The 11714-nt window shown below is 40.1% G+C and overlaps 1 protein-coding gene across 1 annotated transcript in view; it reads right to left on the bottom strand.

The window, feature by feature from the left end:
- The window catches only part of FBXL5 (F-box and leucine rich repeat protein 5), a 24066-nt gene extending 13468 nt beyond the window's left edge, over positions 1 to 10598 (bottom strand). The window contains exons 1-7 of the mRNA XM_042470589.1: positions 10386 to 10598; positions 7724 to 7819; positions 6155 to 6344; positions 5372 to 5554; positions 3384 to 3509; positions 888 to 1036; positions 580 to 662 (exon numbers count right to left, since the gene is read on the bottom strand). Of these exons, the coding sequence (XP_042326523.1) occupies positions 580 to 662; positions 888 to 1036; positions 3384 to 3509; positions 5372 to 5554; positions 6155 to 6344; positions 7724 to 7819; positions 10386 to 10520 (962 nt within the window). The 5' untranslated portion in view covers positions 10521 to 10598. The remainder of the gene's footprint in view (positions 1 to 579; positions 663 to 887; positions 1037 to 3383; positions 3510 to 5371; positions 5555 to 6154; positions 6345 to 7723; positions 7820 to 10385) is intronic.
- Between the last annotated feature and the right edge of the window lie 1116 nt (positions 10599 to 11714).

Here is an 11714-nt window from a genome sequence, read left to right as displayed (position 1 = left end):
TCTGCAGCTGACTATGTTCTTGACCAACTGCTTAAACTAAGATTTTCTCCCATGAGCAATTTAACCAAGTTAAATATCAAAGTTCTACTTGCTACAGTACTGCTCTATCTGTAAAGTATTCTATAGTACTGTACTATTTGTAAAGTATGCAAAGTTCTATTTGCTACAGTACTATACTGTTTGTAAAGTATGCCACCCACCCACCCAAAAAACACACATGTACACACACAAAATGAAATTACTAACCTTTCAAAGGCAGAATCAGAAATATCAGTTTGAGTGAGATCAAGATATTCCAAGTTAGGACAAAATTCTAAGATCTGCCTGACCTATTCTGCAGCTGACTATGTTCTTGACCAACTGCTTAAACTAAGATTTTCTCCCATGAGCAATTTAACCAAGTTAAATATCAAAGTTCTACTTGCTACAGTACTGCTCTATCTGTAAAGTATTCTATAGTACTGTACTATTTGTAAAGTATGCAAAGTTCTATTTGCTACAGTACTATACTGTTTGTAAAGTATGCCACCCACCCACCCAAAAAACACACATGTACACACACAAAATGAAATTACTAACCTTTCAAAGGCAGAATCAGAAATATCAGTTTGAGTGAGATCAAGATATTCCAAGTTAGGACAAAATTCTAAGATCTGCCTGACCTATTGTTTAAAAAGAAAAGTCAGTTCAAAAAGGCTGCATTGCAAAAAGGAGTCAAGCTTTATACACTTATTTTAGCATTCTATATTGTATCCTTATATTTTCTTATTCTACCTCAACTGCCAACCATAAAAGGCAAACAGCACACATTTTAAAATAAATAAATCAATCTCATACAGTATCAGTCTTTACAGATTGCACAGACTCACTCATTATGTATACTGTACCATTTTGTTAGATATGGCTGAGCTATAAGCCAGCACAATTGTTTTCACTGAGTTGCCTACACGTGGCAGAACATGATGAATTAAACCTTGGAGTAAGTCTTTCTCTTTCTGAATAATGCTGATAGAGAGTGATTCTTCTGCATTTTCCTCTATAAAGAAATCAGAAGACAAATTCAAGAGCAAAACAAGCAGACATATTTACAGAGATCCAACCCATATACCATAACCAGATTTTAAAAATACAAGGATGCTTAGACAATGTTCATGTTAACAAAGGGCTAAATGTGCTCAAATCTAACAAATGTTTTGTTTTGGAAGAAAGGATCAAACTTTAGATGTAAAATGTCCAATTTGCTAGTGGGGAGGGGGTCCTCATTATTGGTTATGCTTGCTAGAGTTGGTGGGAGATGCAATAAAACAATACTGTATCTAGAGGGATACATACTCTTCACTCCTCAACTAATATTTAACATGAGGCAGACAAGCAGGAACAAACTGCAATATATCCTGGAGTTATTCAGTCAAGCTTTCTTTCCTTCTGTGTGGCCAAGGTTTTGAGGAGAATTCAGATCCAGGCATCTTTCCCAAAGTTCTAATCTAGTTCCTGCCACTGAAGCAATACAACAATAATATACAGTCTCTGCAGCTAGATTCAACTGCTGAACACAGCTAGAGCAGATTCACTGAATCAACTGCAGAATGAGAAAACATGTAAAATCCCACTGTTTCAACAGATCTGTTCTAGTTGAATCTAGTAACTGGATTTGAATACATAATATTTTTATTCTGAATAAATGCTGGTAACTGCTTTTAACCCAATAATTAGAAAAGTTATAGCAATCTATACAGTTCTGGCTTGGGTCATTCTGGGAGGTTTAAGTGAGCAAGCAAGAAACAATTACTCCTCTTCTCATGCAAAAATTCAAATAAAAACTATCAACTACCTCTCTTCAGAAAATATGGGACCTCTGAAAACAGCTGCCAGCAATGGTTTAGCAATGGGCAATCTCACGCTCAAGTAGCATATATTCAGGTTCCATACCATGCAGGCCATATAAACATCAGGATTTTGAACTGTACTTAGAAATGGACTGGAAGTTAAAGTAGAAGAACGACAAGTACAGCAAACTGTGTACATGGCTGTAGTCCAGACTGGAGGTTATGGCAACATAGATAACCAACCAGATGTTGAGTTGAAATTTTTCCATGGAAAATATTCCATTTTCCAAAAACAAACAAACAAAAACCCTAATTGTTTCATGGACTCCATTAGTAACAATGAATGGATGCAAATATACTATTAGGAAAGCCTGGTATTTTCAAAGCCACAACTACTATCTTTTAAGAGATGATTCTTAGAGACTGTGTGAGAAAGGACAGCTATACGCAGCTTTGAGCATATGTGCAAAGCTGTGCAGGAGCGCGCGGGGCAGCGCGTCCCATTCAAATGAATGGGATGCACGCCGCTGCATGCATGAGCTCCATTCACTTGAATGGGACTTGAGCATGCGCAGTATTTGGCTTACACGGAGGGAGGGGCAGAATGGATCCGCTGCGCAAGACAAGGGTGCATTGCATATCTTTTCAACTGCAAACGGGGGGGGGGGGGACACTAATACAAATACAATAAGCTGGAATAGTGATGAGTTTCTTTGGTCATAAAGAGAACAAATATGGTTCAAGGAGTTCTGAATCAGATCTACTCCAATATGAAACTGAACTAATATGGGCCAAGCATGGCAATAATAGAGATGCCCAGGGGAAGACAGTTAAACTTTGTTGTTAGTAGACTAATGTGTAACACACTAGAATTAGTCTATCAATGATTTTCAGTGACCTTTCGCCTTAAATTTAAGCAAACAATGTAAGAGAACTACTACAGTGGTGCCTCGGGTTACGAAATTAATTCGTTCCGTGGCACCGTTCGTAACCCGAAAAGCCTTCGTAAGCCGAATTGCCATAGGCGCTAATGGGGAAAAGCCGCGATTCCGTGCGAAAAAGCCGAAAAAAGCACCAAAAGTTGGGGAAAAGCCGCGATTCCGTGCGAAAAAGCCGAAAAAAGCACCAAAAGTTTTTTCGTAACCCGAAAAAACATTCGTAACCCGAAACAATAATTCCCTATGGGATTTTTTCGTATCCCGAAAATTTCGTAACCTGGGTATTTCGTATCCCGAGGTACCACTGTATTTGTAATATTATAATGGCAAGTGTTCTAACAAAAAGTAAATCTCCATCTATACATTTTATTTTGCTTGATCATAAAAGTTAAATCTCATGAAGCATTTTTTTCCTTGAGGTAACATTCTGGTTCAAATACATTTAGAAACTTTGAAGACTATGGGTTTTGTTTAACACTTATGATATGCTATATCTGGATAGTGGACTGAGAAAACAAGCCACAATCCTGAAGTGCAACAATCCAGTCCACCAGAGATAAAAGCTAGTTTTGAACAGAACAAACTGTTGAGGGCAACTAAACTTTATACTTTAGTTTACCAGACTCATCTATATCTGCATCTTCATCCCATTCCTGAAAAGCACGACTTTCATCTTTTCTGTTCTTCACCCATTCCTCATCAGGCTCCGTATCAAGATCACCTGGTGGGCCACTGGACCAGTCTCCTGATCAGCCAATGACAGAGCACTTATTTAAAAAACAGCTTTGGAATTAGCTATCAGCATGAATGAGTAGGAAGTTTAGAAAGAAAAGAAATAAAAGGTTTATTAAAAGGGGGGTAGGGTGGGAGAGAAAAAAAATGCAGCATGAATCACAGAGCTTCTCATCTTTAATTGCTAAGGACTGAAAAAATGTGCATACAGGCTTGCAGCACTACAATATCCTTTCCAGGCTAGGACAACTTCTGCTAGTTCAATCTTCTGCAGACTACGCTCATTTAATGCATTCCCAGTTGCATTAGCTTGCAATCTTCTCTTTCATGGAATTTTAGAGGATTACATTTTGTCATCAAGAGATTAAGAACAAGGTTGTACAGCAAGCAAAGAGGCAAGAATCTCTTTCCTCATTCAAGGAAGGTATTGCCTTACTGTACTCTATTCTGCACCTAATATATGCAGGGTAGTCTGGGCCACCCCAGACTGAAAATGGTGCATTTTCTAAACATGAGTGCATTCTAATTTGTTGCATACAGGACTAGGGGCATAATCCAAACCTATGGTATGCAGCCCTTATGCCTTCCATGCTATTCCATTTGTGAAATTTGCAAGTTTCTATCAGCATTCTGGACACTGGCAGACAACAACAAAAAAACACTAAGACAAGAGCCACAACCTAAGAGGAACCAATCACCAAGAACTTTCAAAAAGTAAGTGATAATTACTGATTGAAATAAATGTTTGTTCGTGAGATGCAAAGTGAATGATCATATATTTTGATCAAATGAATTACAGTGGGCCCTCAGTATCTGAGGAGAGGGGGGGAAATCTGTTCTGGACCGACCCATGGATAGCAAAATCTGCAGGTGCTCTGGTTTGCAATGGTGGTGCGGCCATGTGGCCGTGCCACCATTGGGGACAATGAGACTTTGCTCCTCTGGCTGCCTGAAGCCCCAGGGTTCCTCCAGCCCCCTAGAATGGAGGGGCCCCAGTGGTATCAGGGCTAGCGGTCCCCAGACAGGAGCCTAGTCCTCCTCCTCCTCCTCCAATTCTTTCTCTTCTTCCCACCGCAGAGGCCACTGCACAGTTGCAGCTGCCTTTTTTTCCTTCTCCTCCTCCTCCTCCCTGGCTGCCACCATGGCTGTTTTTCCTTCCTTCCTTCCTTCCTTCTCTTCCCCCTTTTCCCCCCTGGCTGCCCCCACAGCCATTCTTCTTTTTTTCCCCCTCTTCCTTGCCTCCTGGCCTGAGTGAGGCTTTTCCAGGGGGCTTCTAGGTGTGTGTGTTAGGGCAGGGGTGGTCCACCAGATGACTGGTCAGCCGGCCTTGTCTGCTAGATTTGACTTGGAAGCCCTTCGGGTCCTCCGTTGCTCTCCAAGTGCCCCTGAAAGAAGCCCAGAAAGACTACAGCTCCCAGTATGTCACCACACGGGAAGCCTCTGCAGCCATGGCCACCATGCAGTTACAACTGCCTTTCCTCCCCCCAATTCTTCCCCCCCCCCCCCCTCTGCCGCCCCCCCCCCCCCCCCCCCGAGCTTCCCATCAACAGATGCTTAAATCCACGGATGGCAAGTCCGCAGATACAGAGGGTCCACTATAATACTAATACATCACCTAATATGTGGAATACATGATATTTACACAGTTATAATGCATTATTTTTAATTATTTATTTATTTATTTTATAGTATTTATACCCCACTCTTCAGCCAAAAGGCTATCAGAACAGCCTACATTATTTTAAATTAGACATTTCCCTGCTCTCAGGCTTACACCTGAGAAGACAAATATTCTTCCCTTCCCAACCACCTTCTTTTACATAAAAATGGATGGTAATGTAAGATTCTAAAGAATGAGTAACTGTTGCCACTTACCTCTGGCCCAGTGAACAGGGTAAAGATGCTTCCAGAGAAATCCAGTCTTCGCCAGCTGAGACCATTTGGTATTTACTTGACTACATCGACACAAATCTTGAGGGTCAAGGTAACTGAAAATAGTCAGCATCACTTCAGAAGGAAGATGAACAAGACTGCTGGACTGCCCTGTTTCTTCAGTTTCTGAAATATATGAGAATCCATTCATAAGTGGTTTGACTAGTTTGTCTACTAAAAAGCAAGTATATACAGCTTCCTCTGGAAATTTGGCAGAAGGACATACTACCAGAACATTTTTTTTATTTTGTTTTTAAATCTGTGAACATTTACATATCTCACTCTGGGTTAAGGCACTAGCTCCTAGTATCCATTTTCAAAAGAATTTCTACAGTCAAAATTAGTTTCAAAGCCATCTCAAACTCAACTGATACTGGTTTATACAACTGGAACACCTAACGGTACTGAATTATTTCCTTTTACATCCCACTTATTCCTCTACTGGACTATTATCTTTGCTCTACTGCACAGCAAAGCTACTACCTTCCATCAGGAAGTGAAAAGCATATTTGGAATAAAAACTGTACAATCTGAAATGGGAAGAAAGTTTACAGAGATCCATGGCCATATTTATTTAACTATAAAGATTACTGAGAAACAAAGAACAAACATACGCAAATCCCTCAGTGTTTTTTTTTAAATAACTCTATTCACCATTGCAATTTGTTAGCAATATTTTCAAAGAAGACAACAAGCATTCGAAAGCTTGCTATCAAAATAGTTCACCTTGATCTGCTTTTTCATCCACAGAATATTTGAAAGCTTTTTGGAGTTCCTCAGCTTGATTCCAGAGACTAATACCTCTACGTATTTCTGTTACAGTTTCCTTCTGAGAACAATGTTGTGCAATTACTTTCTTTTTGATGTCCTTTAATTCTTCATAAGTAAAATATTCCATCAACATTGGCTGGAAAACCTAAGATGCACAATAGTTTATCAATTCTTGAACAATCCACCCATTCCATCATACTCTTTTTTCCCAACCTTATACTGTCAACACATACACTATACTTGGAAGTAACAGAACATAGACATAACTAAGAATAGTATGGAGATTTACAATAACTAATCAAATCGGACATGTCCACTGATACTGTTTATTGGTTTCAGCACACAAATAAAAATTATCATACTAGCCTGTTTTTCTCTAAGAGAACATTCCTACAAAATATGTTCTAATCTTTCTAGATCTGCATATTCATCAATCATAATTTTCTCATCTGGGCAAGTTGGGGCAACATTTTTCCTATAACACTTCTAAATTTTTCAAACATTTGAGGCTAAGCAGAAACATCCTGCCATGTTTCCATGTTACTCTGCTACATAGAGGTAAATGTCTACAACCAGAGCTATATGTTATGGCAGACATAGAGCCTTATATCTAATAGTTTGCCTCATTCTTGCAATATCTAGTAAAATAACTGTGTGACCACATTAAATTTTCCCACCAGAAATAGCCATGCTACTACCCAGCCCTTGCTCAAGAAAGGGATGTTGGAAACTGCCATATCTACCCCAATACATCTGAGGTTTAGAAATGCAAACACAGATGTTACTTGTTACTGAAATTTCAGCAAACCCATTGCTAATAAGGAATCGGGAATGCCTATGTTGTCTGAATATTTTAATGAGTCTTTAGACAACTGGACGGTACAACTGGCCTTCCGGAGGATCCTGAGGGCCAATGGCAATCATGAGCTGGCACCTTCCCAGAAGCATATACAAGTGTAAGGTAACCCTATGCCAACGTAGGTCTATTTTAGACAGCTGTGGAGATTGGTATTCCCTTCCTCCTGCAATGACCATAACCTTCCTCCCAAACCTATTATATAGCTTCAGACACCCTCCACTCATGGCCACTTAGGCCTAGCAGAGAGGGATTGCAGGAGTATCTACAGCTAGACATGAAGCAATTAAAGAAGCTACTGAGACATATGAAGAACCTCAGAGCACCTCAGCAGATGATGTAGTTGCGTTGTCCTGGAGGAGAATTGAGGGAGGGGGATAATCACAGAACTGTTTACTTATACCCCTGCAGTCAGACACTTCTGTAATCTCCTCCTCACATTCTTCACCAATCTCAAATGTTTGGAGAGGGTAGTAAATGGTCCAGTGTAGCATAATCCCCACCCTTACTTTAAAGACTGAAGATTCTAACAAAAGTTTTACTCACTGTCTACTCACGCTAGTAAAAAACTGTGAACGTTGGGGTTTTTTTTTGTCCTCTTACAGTAATGTTCCCGGGGGGTGGGGGGGACGACAACAATTCTTCAATCATTTCTTAGTGCTACTTACCTCCTCCTCTTCTTTCATATGAGGAAGGAAATCCCTGGTAAAAGCTTCCAGTCTTTCTTTTAACTGTTTCGCATAATTTAGTTGTTCACATTCATTCTGAAAATCATTTTTTAAAACTCATCAGAGAACCTCTGTATTACTTGAGTTTACAGGCACTTGTTACATTATAGTATCTTTCAATTAATAATGAAGAGAGAACAGATTTAGACTTCAGATAACTTGTGATAATTACCACTGTAAATTTAAGCCATCGCTATCACAACCTTTTGAATTTACTTAAAATAAGTGCCCACGTGTCAGCGTACATACAAGATCTGGGATCGCTACAATAGTTTATGACAACACTTCACTTCTAAGAACATTTAGATTTTCCATCATTAAATGAAATAGAGACATTTTTAAACAAGCCCAGTTAAACTGATTAAGACAGATTTAGATCAAGATTGGGCAAAGTGTGATCACTAGGCTGCATGAATCCCCCAAAGCTCTTTTTGTGGTTCCTAAGAGGTAGATTTTCCTCCCAAAATGTCCCAAAATCTTTAGGAGAATATTTCTACTATGCTTGGAACCCCTCTGGAGTTGAAACAACTTTTTCAAAGAATATTTTGTCTCAAAATGCCCCTAAATGTTTTATAAGAATCCATGAAAGCCCCAAAACATGGGGAGAATGCTCCCATGCCCCCTAGAGAGTATTTTGAGGTCAAAAAAGCTTCCCTCTTTTTAGGGGCAAGTGCAATGGGAGAGATGCAGCCCTCCAATATCTTATTGGGGTGATGCGGCCTCCTAGCCTTCCACAGTTGCTCACTTCAACGTAGATCAATTTCACAATCTATTTTTAAATATAAAGACATTTTGTATTTTACTAGTTTGTCAGATGTACTCTCCGGTGATGTCTGTAGGCTCAGTTTAATGTTCTAAAACTGTGGGTAAAAACATTGTCATACTTCTTATGGCTCAGCTGAACGCTTTTATTTAAGCTTCTCCAAGACAAAAGAATTCAATAAAGAGCATAAACCACAAGAAATGTGCAAAGTAACAATTTCTTAGGCACGTTACAGACCGCCCAAAAGGGGCGGTCTGAGGCCGCTGCCGGTTGCAGCGCGGAGGAGCCGCAGCAGCCAAACCGCGCGACTCCTCCGCGCTGCAAAAAAGGAGCGTGAAAATTGCGCTCCTTCCGGCAATCCGGAAGAGACGTTGCAAGTGCCCAAGTGCGCACTTGCGACGTCTCTTCTGGGTTTGGACGTGCGGACGCAGAGCGTCCACTACATCAAGATGGCGGTGCCCATCTGTATAGGATGCCGCCATTTTGACGTATGGATTATGCGCGAGGGGCAAGGCGCATCCGGAAGTGCCACCCCTCGCGCATAATCGCAGCACGATGACGGCGCCTCATGGGCCCATCTATAATGCACCTTAGTAAAATCATAAATCTGTACAAGTAAATTTTGTCTTGTATAGATAAGATGCAGTACCAGAATATTACAGTCTCAATGCTTATTTATCATAGTCATATCTAAATTGTTGTCTGGAGAAGAAAGCAGCTCGCAAAGAAAGAAGCTGTCTTTACAGGTATGTTATCATTCACATCCATCTGGAGAAGACAAAGTTTTACCTCCAAATTGTGACTAACCCTGAAATCCAAAAAACACAATGGAGTAAGTTCAACTGAATACTGTGGGACTTACCTCCAAACATTCACAGGGCTATACTGCAAAAAAAGACTTTTTCATACCAGAACTACACTAATTAAGTGTGATTAAATCAAAAGATATAGCCGTGTTAGTCTGGAAATCAGTGTGCAAATTAAAAAGATTGTACAGCGCTGTGTAAATTTACAGCGCTTTATAAATAAAGGCTAATAATAATAATAATAATAATAATAATAATAATAATAATAATAATAATAATCTGATAGTACCTTTGAGACTAATTGAAAGAAAAAATCTGGTAGCATGAGCTTTTGTAGACTTGACGGGTGAAACAGACAGGCATGAAGGAGTGAGTGCTCCACCCGTGATCGGCTAAGGACCACAGCAACTGCATGACCCATTCTCAAAGCAGGCTGCCGCCACGTTCCCAAAGCTAGCCGCCAGAAGAAGTGGTTTTACTCTGCTCCTTTCTTCGGCAGGTTTGGCCAGTCTCGGAGCAGCTTCTGGCCACTCTAGGGACGTGCTTCATATGAATACCATGCCCCTGAAGCAGTCGAAAGCTGCTCCTTTTGGCCCGTCAGTTTCGGGCCTTGAGTTGACTTCAAAGTGAATGGTCCAGGGACAGATATATAGGCCAGGTGTGAGAATAGCAATAGAAATGCAAAAGAGGCAACAAGGTGGTTGGGAGACCAGTCAAAGGCAAGGTGAGTGGATAACCATATGAATGGTGGTGGAACTATTGGAATATAATGTGGGGGCCAGAAAGGAGATGTGATTAATTGGACAAGAAAACAGTTATTATACTCATGAGAGCCTTCCTCAGTTCTCTGAGGAAGGAAACTCACAATCTACAAAAGCTCATGGTGCCAGCTTCTTTCTTTCAGTTAGTCTCAAATATGCTGCAAAATTCCTTTGCATACGTAAGTGTGACTGTGCAAGTTCACACCTAAGTTTAAAAATAAAGTTTCATATTACACAACTGATATAATAAACTACTTCCTCTAGCAGCTCACCTTCACATTCTTCAACCCCTTCTCAAACAGGCTAAGCATCTCCGACAGCTTGTTGTCTGAGTGAACATTATACACAGTCCGGCTCCGTTGTTGAAGTAAGCCAATGATGTATTCATTTTCAATCTGCTCGTGCATTTTAAATTCCTTAAAAGTGGCATAAAGGGATTGGAGAAGAGCGCGGAAATCATTGTTGTTGGAGAAGTTGGTCTTAGACAGCTGGGGAGGGGGAGAGAAAAATATTAATCTTTTGCTCTGAACTGATATCGTGTCATCTTCTTGAAAAGTATTTTAGAACATCTCACTTCTCTACCCAGTATGTCCCAAGAAGTGTTTCCAACTTTCTTCAGAAGAACACTTGACACAACATCAATAACAAGTAACATTTATTTTAATACACTGCCACTGTCACATAGTGTCATATGAGAGGAGAAAGCTGCCCCTCACTTACCTTCTCTATATAAATAAATATTTATTATTATTATTATTATTATTATTATTATTATTATTATTATTATTTTATGCACCTCCACTCTGTCTTCCCTTGCTCTTTTTCTAAGTCAAACAAATCCATATGTTGTAACCTTTCCTCACAAGGGAGCTGCTGCAGTTCTTTGATCATTCTGGTTGTGGGGTTTTTTGCACTTTTTCCATCTCTACAAAATTGTTCTTAGTTGCAGTGACAGAACTATACACTACAGTCTAGATACCTTTTTACCATGGATTTGTGTAAGAGCAGACTGTGGTGTAATGGCTTGAGTGTTGGACTAGAACTCCAGGAAACCCGGGTTCAAATCTGTTCCGCCACAGAAAGCCACTGTTTGACTTTGGGCAAATCACACTCTCTCAGTCTCAAAGGCAGTGGTAAACCTCCTCTGAACAAATCTTGCCAAGAAAACCCTGTGATATGTTCACCTTATGGTCACATAAGTTGGAAATAATTTGAAGACAAACAACCACAATTATTATTATTATTATTATTATTATTATTAACTTTTATTTATAAAGCGCTGTAAATTTACACAGCGCTGTACATACAATCTTTAAGTTAGACGGTTCCCTGCCCTCAGGCTTACAATCTAAGAAGACACGACACAAAAGGAGAAGGGAGTGGTGGTGGGGAATGGGATCAGGTCCAGCAGATCTTCTCCACCTCCGAGGCCTGGACCAAGGCAGATGGACTGGAGGAAGGGCTTGGCTTCTTGATGGATGGTTAAAAGGAGGCTTCCTGGGTCAGAGAGGAGCTCACCTCTGGGAATGCTTCTCTAAACAATATAGTCTTTAAGTCAGTTTTGAAACTGGGTAGAGAAGTGATGAGGTGTGCATGTGGGG

This window comes from Sceloporus undulatus, chromosome 5 (assembly GCF_019175285.1).
Source record: "Sceloporus undulatus isolate JIND9_A2432 ecotype Alabama chromosome 5, SceUnd_v1.1, whole genome shotgun sequence".
In the NCBI taxonomy this organism is placed as follows: domain Eukaryota; kingdom Metazoa; phylum Chordata; class Lepidosauria; order Squamata; family Phrynosomatidae; genus Sceloporus; species Sceloporus undulatus.
This window is presented reverse-complemented; position numbering and strand designations above follow the sequence as displayed.